At 28.5% G+C, this 12,941-nt stretch overlaps 1 protein-coding gene across 16 annotated transcripts in view; it reads right to left on the bottom strand.

Moving 5' to 3' along the window:
* Positions 1–12,941, bottom strand: part of LOC113560339 (CUGBP Elav-like family member 1) — a 169,301-nt gene that overhangs the window by 58,198 nt on the left and 98,162 nt on the right. For all 16 annotated transcript variants that reach the window (XM_026966146.1, XM_026966148.1, XM_026966147.1 and 13 more), the window contains 2 exons: positions 10,349–10,431; positions 1,248–1,296 (listed from right to left, as the gene is read on the bottom strand). In XM_026966146.1, coding sequence (XP_026821947.1) covers positions 1,248–1,296; positions 10,349–10,431 — 132 coding nt within the window. The remainder of the gene's footprint in view (positions 1–1,247; positions 1,297–10,348; positions 10,432–12,941) is intronic.

Raw genomic sequence — 12,941 nt, 5'->3', positions numbered from 1 at the left:
AAGTTAATAGTTTCAAGTTTCAAGTTTCTTAGAGAAAGTTACAACAACAGAAATATATAATTTGATGTAGGATATATAATATTTTAGATGAAAAATAAGATAAGATAGTTAGGGAGACAAGAAGTTGTGGAAATGTGATTTTTTTTTTATTATTTTTATAATTAATTTAAATTGGTCATATATATCGTATACTGCAATGACAACATTAAATGTCTTACAACATTACAACGACAAAATGTATGTCATGCTAATTTATTCGGGGCCTTCATAATATAGTATGTATTATATTATATTTGATATTTTTAAGACTTCGTCCTTTCAATATGAAGACTATTTTAGTAACAGCTAACAACAATTTTATGAAAAATCGTGCGGAATATTTTGTATTTGTTGCGTGATCAGAAACGGTTTTTTTTTTTAATTGACAAGCGTTTTGCGACGTGGAGTAAATACTTCTATTATTTTGTCCGAAAGATACAACAGAGTTGACGTGTTATTGAAAATGGTGATACTGGTACGTGTTAGCATAACAAATACAACATAAATCTCCGGAAACGGACTCCGGTGAGATGGCAAGGGCCCCGCGGGGTCACGGTGCGATACATTAATTATCGTTTAGAATGAAGGCGTTTTCGTGGGCATAAGAATTATGCGCGTTTATAAGAAGACCGAGAGGAAAACCGACTATAATTTTATTTCGATTTTAAAACCGTGTTGAAATAATTATTTCTGGAGTCCATCGTATTTTATACTCCCTAACCGTAGCAACCCTCGTTATTCATTTATTATTATTACTCCGGCCGAGTTTCATACGTATATACAGTGTTGATTTTTGTTGTTATTTTACGCCTAGTATTTACGTATCGCATTTAACACCATTTGCAAACCACTATGCTATATACTTTGCCGATTCTAACGGCAGGAAATATGGACACTTTTGATCGCCATGTCAATATAGACAATAATGCTTCGCCGACACACCATTATTGTTGATTTTCTATATGATACGGATAGGGAAAATTATATTTCTGATGTTTAACGAGTATGTTTTTGAGATTGGCAACGATTTTACAGATTTAGTAATTAAATTTATGTAAACGTATGTTTACGAAACGATGAAGGACAATTGGTGTTAAATTTGAGCCGATAATAAAGACAAACAAAAGAAAAAAAAGGAGTTGACAAATAACTTAACGTAATTTTTAAACGATTTTCAATGTACTATATACATACATAAAGGTACTCACCACTTCGATTTTCACTGTCAGCGGGCTTCATTTGTATCGGATGGTGCATCTGTTAAAAAAAAAAAAAATACAATTTTTATTAATTTTATTAATTATAACTAGTTAAATGTCAAACATCCAATTCAATAGCCAATAAACATTCAAGCCAGTAACATTGGTAGGCAAATACATTATAAGATTAAAAACTGATTCATGCATCTAATGTAATGTACTCAAAACGACTTGTCAACATTTAGTGTTCGGTAGAAAAGATGAACAGAAATAAGTTTTGGCATTGGCAGCAATTACTATAAATGATACATATTGTGTTATATATATATATATATGATTATATAAATATTTTATTTTGGTAATGTGTACGTAGTATGTAATTTAATATTATAATATAATTTACGGATAACTCTCCATGCGGCCAGAGCCTTTATTTTTGTAATTCGATTACGCGTCGCGGATGGGCGCCACGTACGTATACGTAGCTACAGTTTATTATACGGGAGGGTTTTCTAGTAAGTTATCGTATATAATTTACAATACTACAATGTATAATAATATATTTTATAGGTTTTATATAGGTACACTGTCAAACCGATAATAATCGAATCGTAAAAATAAATAGTCGATTGTTTTGTATAACTGTCGAAACGTGCCGGTTACTTTAACTGTCGAATAGTATCAAAGGATTTGTATACTAAAAAATGATAAAAGTGAATAAGTAATATTATTTGCAGACTGTCATAGGACGGTGAAAACAAATGACGCGTGACGTACTTATACTATACTTATTATTAATAATAATAAAAAAAAAAATCGATACCTACTCTAAATTATGTATAGGTATATAAACTATAGGCAACGCCGCTACGTAGAAATACGAGGTGGTCAAAGCGTCTATTGGCTATTTTGTTCTTGTAGTTTTGAATCTATGACCTCAATCGAATTGTTTTTACATTTTTATAATGATTAAACAAAGGGCATATTAAAATATCATACGCACGTGTGTTTATGTGGTGGGTGTTAAGTACCTGCAATATCATCTATGGCCTTTATCGGGCTAGGTATCTATTTCACGAGTTTTGTAGTTTTGTTAAAAGAAAAAAAATGTTGGTTAATGTATTATACATAGAACATAGAATAGGTATAGATCATAATATTATAATAATATTGTTATAGACATTCATACTTATGTGAATAGGTTAGTGGTAGGAAAATTGGTAATAGTCTTTGCAACCAACAACAGTATACCAATGATGGAATTATGTAATCTATTATGACGTGGGACCGTATACTAGTATAATTTCTGATTTATCACAGTCGATGCAACCGGGATCAAAATAACGAACTTAAGTAATTAATTCTTGGATAAATACTTGTCGCCTTTAACGATATTTATCTCTCTCTCTCTCACTCTCTATTTCTATACACACTCATTTATGTGTATAATATATGAGATATAATGATCTTTTTATTTATTTTTATGTTGTAAGCCAATACTTGAATAGATAAACACCTTCTATCACCGTTGTACCCTTGTTCAATGTTCATTGACGCCTGAGAATAAAATCCGTTAATCTAAATTATATTTAAATTATTGATTTGGGAGGGGTTCGGATATTTTGATCGACGAGTGAATATTATTGAATGAAAAAACAACATTTAATTTGTTTCTTGTTCTTTCCTTCTCTAACGGTGCGCAGTAATAACTCACGGTCGCTATTTTTTATTTAAATTATGTTTTTTGTTAAATATATTGATCTTAGCTTGTGTTAAAGTTATACGCATAAATGATTAGATAAATTGTATTATAATTCTAATACTGATGGTATTAAATTTTTTTGAGTGTTGAAAATTTGCTTACGAAATATAATATATATATCATATTATTATATCATAACTGAGGACGATATGCATATAGCTTCAGATTTAATGTAAAATATACATTATAGTTTATAAGTGGTACGATTTGAGTAAGATTGCACTGCTGAAGTATATACATTTATAGTGTCTATTAGGTTGACATAGATAATTTAATAATTATGTATTAATATGAATTATGAACACTTATTGTACAGGCCAAGTACAGTACATTATATTTAAGTATATCTTTGATAAAATGAAAAATTGTCATTCAATATTAAGCTACGTCAGTACCTATTACTTATTCATATTTTAAAGGTTTTGCATAGGTTAACAGAAAATAGTACTGCATAATACGATTGACAAACGTATGAATGTTATCTAATCCATTTCTTTGGTTATACTGTTATAGTAGTACAATTTAACTAGGTACACGTGTAGTATTTATTTAGAATGTTTGAAATAGCTAGGACGATGTTGGTGGTTAACTATATATTAAAGTATAGATGAATATATACCTATTATATCTACTACATTGTATAAACTTATCCGTTTTTACACGAAAAAATGCTATTCAAATATTATTACAGTTAATTAACAATTTGTGTTTTCAGCGTTTATATAAATTCATATAATTTAATATTTTTTAATTTACAAACGCTATTATGCGATATATTAGACGCTTCATTTTTATCAGATTCACATTCAGTTTGAATAATAAATTGTTTCCGAGCTTGGGCTTAAAAAATATCCCCTATAAAAATTATATATAACTTTTATACCAAGTTTAGACTGTTTTGAGTTTACTACTTATCCACGAATATGTACCACGAGTGTGTATGATTATGTATGTAAGTAACAATTATAAAATATGTTTTTATAAACGAATTGTTTAAACATACTATTAGATACTTTGGATAATAGTTTTAGCAAAACTATCATACGCTGTTGTATCATTATATAATATAATATTATGTTAAAAAATTACGTATTGTGATTTAAAAAAAATTGATATGAGAAAAATAAACAACAATAAGTAGTTGGTATACCTAGCTGGTTATGTGTGTTTTAGTTTTTAGTGAATTATCTATTGCCGATAATATTAAACATTTGAAACTATGAGTGCAAATAATTTAAGCATACGTTTTTGTTTGTACTTTTTACAGATAGAATAATGTTGATATACATTGTACAGGTACAATATTTTTAAGTGTTTATTTACGATATATTTTTAAACTAATAAATAACCTCGAATTAACTATCTATAATCTATATTGTTGATTTTATATACATACGATTTACATTAGTCGCTATATTATATTCGCTTCGCGTAAGAATAAAAAGATAAAAAAAAAAACAATATGAAGAAATATTTTTCGTATGTAGAATATTGCGCGCTTAATTAATAAGTTATTCTGTAAAATATCAATACGACGATATAGATGGAACTTATCATTTCTTATGATTACCTTTTCCCAATATATTGCTGTAATTGAGTAGTAATTGTGGTTTAAACAATGATGGTATCAATACATCGGCACGTATACCAATAATATAATATAAAAGGACGCATAAATTAAAATATTGATTTTATTATTATTATACTTTTTCGCAATCTACTTATGGTATCTGTTTCAGAAAAAAAATAACCACTAGACATTTCTCTGGGGAACTAATATGTTCTCCTTTTACGTAGAAAAAAAATACACCTAGGTAACATGTGCATGTACGCTTGGACTAGAGAACGGAGATTCTCGGGGGAATACAACGTATACACACGTGGACGAAAAATGTATGGAAAAAGAAAGGAAGAAACTCTAACTGACGGTATAATAATTGAATTGCGACAGGATAATAAGAACGCAAGAAAACAGATAAAGAAATAATAATAAAAATAAAAAAAAGGGATAGAAGATGAAATTTGTGGCTAAACTTTCGGTTTGGATTCTGCTACTTATTATGCAGGAAGAAAAAACTGAAGGTTATCCAAGACCGAATGTTTATTTACATACACAAATACTATATATAGATAGATACATAAACGCATACACATTTACACACTTACATATATATATATATATAACTATAATTGTACCTAGTACCTACATAATATATATATACTCGAGTAATTTTGTAGTTAAAAAGTTTTAGAACGACGAGAATTGTAATAACGCCGTTGAACGTTTGCGAATAGGATTTAGACGGAGATTGGATAATATGAAAAGCTTTGCGACATGGCCATGGCGTGGTAAGACAGATTCGGAAATTGACTGAAAGATTTTTTAAATAAATAATAATTTTATTTTATATAATATACAGTTAGGGATTGCGTATTTTAAGTTGCGACGTGGAGTACATGCCGTTAACCAAAATAATTTACGTATTAATAATAATAATTATTTTATTTATTTTAATGTATTAAAATAAATATTATCAATTCCCAAAAATTTTCAAAAGGTTTATAAGTTTTAGAAGATATATAATTTTATTTTTTTTGTTTTTATTGTATACTGTATAATATAGTTTTGTTATAACGTCTTGTGATCGTATTTCTAACAATAAATAATTAAGAGTACGTCTCACCCAAAAGGTTGTCACTGTTTTCCAAGTTCGTATATAGTAAATTTAAATTCAGTGGTAGAAATTTTAGCTTTGTTAGCTTTAATATTAGAGTGAAGTCGGGTTTCCATTACACGTCTACACTGTGTCGTGTTTCGTGCATTTAATATGTAGGCAACAAAAGGTCGGTAACACGTTATCTGAAAGCTTAATATTATTATATTAAAAACTCGGCTCGAATTTACCTATTATTAAACTTAAAGGTAATGAAATTTTCTGTGGTTTATTGGAAGTATTTTTTTGATATTTTAATTTTGAAGTGAGTTATAATTATTTTTAATTTATAGTAATTTAGTAGTAAATAAGTTTAATAGTACGTAATCTAATATTAAAACTAACTATGTTATATAACTCTGTTCAGCGATAGAACACGTTGATTCAATACATTCCTTACCGACGCCCTGCCATTGAGACTGGTTGTGCCTAAAATTACTTTTTTATATATCAGTTGCGCTCTATACATTTTAGGGTCGATAGACTAATTGCGTTCAAAACACATTTTAAAATACCTAAGAAAAATTTTAATTGGTTATAATGATTATATAATAAATGAAAACACTAACCAGATCTTGTGAATATTAATACATAATATAATACAAATAAATAAATCATTTTTTTCGCATCTTATAAGTTAATTCTTTTATTCGTTAATTATACAAAATTAAATACCAGTTACAATTTGTTTCATAAAATTCCCGGCATTGTTATGAAATATATTATACCCTGCAGTTACTTTAACCAGTAATTAATTGATCAATAAATAAGTTTTAATTTTCAAGCATTTTAGTATGTGTTACAGAAGCTCAATTGGTGTACTGACTACTGACCTTAAACGAAAATTTTGTGTTGGGCGCAATAAAATTGATCAATAGCCGTTCCACTGTATGAGTGTCGCGTAGGGGTGCACAGAAGAACTGATTTCCGTTAGGTCACGGTGTGTTTTATCGTTGGACAGAGTACAAATGAGATTTGCTGAACACTTTCCATCATACGCACTTGTAAGACGGTTATATCACAATATGCATGTGAGATATAAACAAAACAAAATTATAAGATATTGATTGTACGATTTAAACTACGGCGACAACAACGACAATGATAATAATAAGACACTATAAATATAATAACTAATAAACGATTTATCATAGAATAATTTTCCTAAACAAACTAAATAGTATTAAATTAATTGTTTTCTTCTGTGGCATTAAATCTAGACTCTTAAATAATAATGATAATCATAGTAATTCCGTATAACGCGTTATATCAAAGGATTTTCAGTTCTCTATGTTTATATACTAAACATACCCTAGAGGCCTTTGAATTAAAATGAATAATTATAACATAGAACACACACAAAAGACATAACGGTAAATAAGCATAACATTAATATGTTTCACTAGAAATAATAATATTAATTCATTTGGCGTTATAGCTTGTCTCCATAAATTGAGCTAAGCTCTTTAGTTTCATTTACCTATACGGCTATATGTAAATAAATTCAGAAAGCACTTTAATCACATTAAGCTGTTCATTTAGACATTTGTGCGTGTACTTTACAGCTTGATTGACATTATTTAATGAAGTATAAAATTAATTATAAAAGTATAGCTCGCTATTGTACAAAGAAAATGTTTCAAGTATATATAGATATATAATGGTGGTCAAGCACTCTCTCACACACACAAGACAAAAAATATATACATAATTTACGTTGTATTTTATCGATTAACCGCCCTCGAGTACTTCCAGTAAATAAAAAAGGTTATCATAAAAGGTTTTTTTTTAATTTCTAACGATTATTATTATCAATGTAGATATAAAGTATTAAGGTAAAAAATAAAAATAAAAACAGTATACAAATGCATTAGATATTTTCTCGTCGGAACCGATTCGTTACTGAACGTAAATTATATGCCATTTCACTAAATTCAGTATTTCAAAGTCAAACATACTCTCGTCGTTTTTTATTTTTATACATTGGCTTATTCAGATTTCAATGGCACTGTATAATATGTCAGCCATCATGCTTTTAAGGCGTGAACTCTCCCTTGGAAGCCTAGTAATCATTCTTCTCGCTATACATACTTCAGTCGTGTAGGAGCAAGACTAATGACTTATTTTTTTTTTTTTACTCAAAGGACATGGAACGCATTGAATTCAAATGCATGTGCTTATCGATTGCTATAACATCAAACAGAAATAAATAATAAATGTAATTCAGTTAGTATAATAAATTAAACAAATTTTTCATTCGAGATAACAATACTATAAGTATATACTTTTTAATTGGCAATTTAAAGTTAAAATGTATTTTTAATATTATTGTTGTGCTATTCATCCATTTAATAAATATATATTATCCAAATTCGCGGTCAAAAAGTATAATAATGTACCGAATACCTGGTTATATCGTAGTATTTGTTATTCGTGGAGGTACTTTAAAAAAATATACATAAATACAGGGTATAATTTATTAATTATGCTCAGTGCTTACCTCCCATTTTTCGTCAACAATGCAGTGTTATTTAAAATATAATTTTTATAATTTTTAAATATACTTTAAGACCATACATAAAAATTCTTGAATATTTTTGTACTATATAAATATCAAGTGGAGATACAAATTTTTGTTGTTTATTTTTTAATGACAATATTAATTTTATACAATACATTCTTTAACGAATAATATTTCTGGACATTTTTGACATATCATAATCAAAATTCAAACGAGTAGCATATAAGTTATTTAACTTTGTTAAATTAGTATAGATAATAAATGCATGATAATAAGTTTGGAAGATATGAAGGCTATAATGGTAATTTGAATAGTTAAGAAATTTATGTTAATCTATCAATATATATAGTTCATAAAAATGGTCTAAGTATAATACATATTAGATCCAATATTACATATAACTTATATTTATGTGAAACTATTTTTAATGACTTTTATTCTTAAAATAAATAATTTAATAACTGAAAAACTGAAAAACACTGATTATAATATTTTAAAGAGGCTACATCAAAATTATTATAAAAAATATATATTAAATAATTTGAAGTAAAAAAGGGGTTCCATTTGAAAAACAGAAGTTTGTATATTTACATGATTTCCTTAAACTGTACAAATAAATCTCAAGAGTTTGAAAATATGGTCTTGAAGTATATTTAAACATTTTCAAAATCAAAATTTCAATTAATTCATTATTCAAAGAATAATGGTGATGAGGATGTTTGGTGAATCACACCATGTATATAATTGATATACGTTGTTATCGGACATAATATACAATCAATAGATATATTAATATACGTACAATTTTATATAAAATTATTTTTTACCATATCTAAATTCAACTGTCTTAGTTGTACGTTTAGAATATTTTTATTTATTTGACTTGCTAAATTATTAGTATTTAATTTATCTTAGGTGGGAGTAACCATATCATTTTTACATATAGCATTTGATAAACGCATGTTATTATACAGTAAATTAGGAGAGCGTGATATCACCAAACGATCACCCCCGTTGGATAGGTAAATAAAAAATTGTAATTTCGATATGTCAGCATGTATTGACGTGTACGATGTATTATACGTTTGTCGAGAAAATGTGAACGTGCTGGTTCCCATGATCGCATCACTATGTTGTATGGTAATTTAAGTAATGACGACAACGATCATTAAACGGCAAATGCATACAAAATGTATCTGGACTATACTGTAAACATCATATTCGCATTTCAATGTAATGTCATGGTACAATAAATTGTCAAATCCTCAGGTATTGTATGTTATATAGGTATATGAGTATTGGAGTATATATACTATATTTTTATATTTACAAAAATTCTTGACTATATTATAGGTATGCCGCATCGTGATAATACGATAATATGCAAATTAAATTTTTCCCCTTTTTGAACGATTTACTCGCGCGTTTAGGTGTGCGCCAAAGTCCGCAGTGGCGGACGGACGGGTGGTGTATACATATATTATGCGTTAGGTTAGTCGGTATAGTAGATGTGCTGTGGGGGTGGTGATGAGGGTATGCGAGGAGAGATCATTATAAAATGCTCTGCGGTGAAAAATTCCTTTGTGTCGAGAACGTTTTTTTTTATCTTGTCCCTTTTGCCCCTTTTCAGCGACAGTTTTTGCGTGTTTCGGTCCGCCGGTTTCCGCGGGACGCCTTGTACCATCTTTGTAAAAACAATGTCACTGAACCGGGGGTGCGCGCGCGCTATCGAAATGTTCCGCCAGCGGCGGGCGATTAATCTTACTCTAATTGATTTAAAACGGCGGAATTAGCTGTAGATGCGGTATTATTATATAGAGACGAAATTAAAGCGTTTTTTCCGTCTATCGTGGGAGTGTTACGAAATAGTAATATAAACAACACAAAAAAAGTAACCCAGAATCATTTGATAAGCAAATAATACGAATTATGGTAGATGGAGAGATGAAAAGGAGGAAGCAAGATGATAGAGAAATAATATGATATAATTGCATACGACAGTATAGTGACACAGTGTATAGTGTTCTAATGCCATGTACAAACAATCAAATTAAAAATAAATAAATAAATAAAATAATATATATTATATAATTATAAAGACAGTGATTCTTACCCCTGGTAGCGTCTTGATGTTGTGTAAAGCATTTTGAGCATCGAGAGCAGCTTTTCTCGTATAATATGTTACGAAGCAACATCCTGCGAAAGCAAAACAAAACAATACAATTAGTTTATTGTTAACAAATCACGCGAGTTTCGTTGAAAACGAATTGAGAAAAGGACGTTAATTTATTGATTTATTCGCTAATCCGTGTATGATGTATATATATATATATATATTATACAAAAACTATAAAAATTATTTTTCCGCCTTATAAAGGTAACGATGTAATTTTGTTATTATCTCTACTCCAACAAGGTGTTGACATGTTATTAGTTGTATAGACACATGAGTACTTAGTATTAAATTGATTAAATGAAATACTACCATGTCAAATAACGCATAGTTACATTTTTATGCAGATATCTGCAGACGAAATCAACACGATCAAAACGTGAAATTTCTTGATTTTTTTCCGGTAGTTAGTTAGCTATACTAAAAGAAATAACACAGTATGTTAAAATTTAAATTCCAGTTAAATTGTCAAACGGCTTGAACGATTGGTTTAAACGAGCATATAATTTCTAGTAAATACAGCAACGGCTAAATCTCAGTATATTTAATAATATATTAAATTTGTTTACATTCGAGAAACGATTGTAAAAATCGCATTTTATAAGGACGAGCGATTTTGTGCGATTTTGTACGAGTCTTTTTGTATATTTGCTATATATATTATATTATAAATCTTTGAATCGTTTTCTAAACCGTCTCCCATTCCGTCAGGACAAACTTCTTTCAAATTTCCTTCTCTTCTATACTACATATACTATATAGGTACTATAATAATGTATACATATATACAATGCGCTGAATGCATTTATATTCCTGTTTCGCTTCGTTTGGTCCCATCGCGTACGGTACCCTCTCTTTAACTGCAAATCAGCGAACTGTGTCGTTTCCTTTACGTGGTCAGCTGACTTTTCTTCTTATTATTATTACTTTTGTCCACGGCAAAATCCGTAAGGAATAAATCAGAATGAATTATCGTCAAAGCTATTTTGCCTCATTTTGTATTACTTTTAGAGAAAAAACGGATGCGTGTACGTATACATGTGCGCCAACTCACCGTACATTGATATGTTTTTTAACCGTACGCGAATCGATACTTCTTATATTTCTTAACTTATGAATCATGATCTACAAAATTTAATACACTTGGTATCACCTCCTCAAATATAATTTTTGAGTGGTAAAAAAAAATAAAAATCCTATTTAAAAGTTTTGAGTGAGCAACGATGTTTTTTTACGTATTAATACTTAATACTTTAATAGGACAAATTACGACAAATCGCAACAAACGTATTCAAATGATGTAGATATACAAACATATTATGCGATGAATCAATTAAAATGATTAAACGGAAATTTGATTAAAAATTTTGTTGATGCTTTTGAATACGCTAGTATAATAAAATTCATTAGTTCATAGCTTATAGGTATTCATTCATACCTTAGGTATGTGCTATGCTTTTTGTTGGAATTTTTTTTCAAATCATTATTATATGAATATGATGTTTACTTTATAATATACAATACGACAGTAGTGTCTCTGGGGAAATATACATTTAAACAGTTATGATGCTACTATTTATATACATAAAAAATATACACCGGCGGTTAATAAGTGTACAGTGTATACACAAATATATTGTTCTTCCGTCATCATTTGTAATATTGTCAACCATGCGAAGGATAGCTTATACTATTATAACTTTATATTATTTTGGGTCAATAGCGTAGACATGATTTCTGAAAGGGGGGGGGATCGAAAAAAAAAGAAGCTCAATAGGAGGGGGAAATTGAAAAATCCCTCGCCCTCCCAAAACTTTTTATTTTGGTAGTAAAATATAAGAACAAATGATGAACAATGAAATTTGAATTAATATAATTTGAATTGATTCAAAATTCACATTAAACACAATATGGTAGAATATTCACTCCAATACTCCATAAAGTCAAAATTTCTGTATTATAAAATGCTACATCATTAAATGTATAAATAAAATAAATAATAATTAAATTAACAAATCTAGTTTTCTATTTTTTTTTTTTTTTGCTAGTTAGTCTAAAATTTTTGCTGTAATTAAATATTTCTATAAACTGGCATAAGTGTTAGGCCATTTAGCCGTTCCTGTAACAAATACATTTTCACACATTTTCAACATCCCCGTGAGTGTCTTTTTTTAGATTTCAGATAAATAAATGGTAGGTACGTAGTACGTACTATGTACTAGTGTACTGCGTATACGCGGCGAACTATACCCATAGCGATAATGATCTCATTAGTTATTTCTCATAATGTAATAACAACGATAATATCTGATAACGTTTTAAAAACAAGCTCAAAGTGGAAACATAGCCCTTTTAGTCGAGCATACATACATATTATTATATATAAAGTATTGTCTTTATAAATAATAAGATATGCTATAATAAAGTATAAACATAGTCGTAATTGAACATTTCGACTAAATAAACATTATTTTGCTACAAATAAAATAAAATAAAATTATAATGGTATTTAGTATTGAGAAAATTTTCATAA

The sequence above is a fragment of the Rhopalosiphum maidis genome, chromosome 4 (genome assembly GCF_003676215.2).
Source record: "Rhopalosiphum maidis isolate BTI-1 chromosome 4, ASM367621v3, whole genome shotgun sequence".
In the NCBI taxonomy this organism is placed as follows: Eukaryota; Metazoa; Arthropoda; class Insecta; order Hemiptera; family Aphididae; genus Rhopalosiphum; species Rhopalosiphum maidis.
The sequence above is the reverse complement of the archived record's forward strand: the minus strand, read 5'-3'. Positions and strand labels throughout refer to the sequence as shown.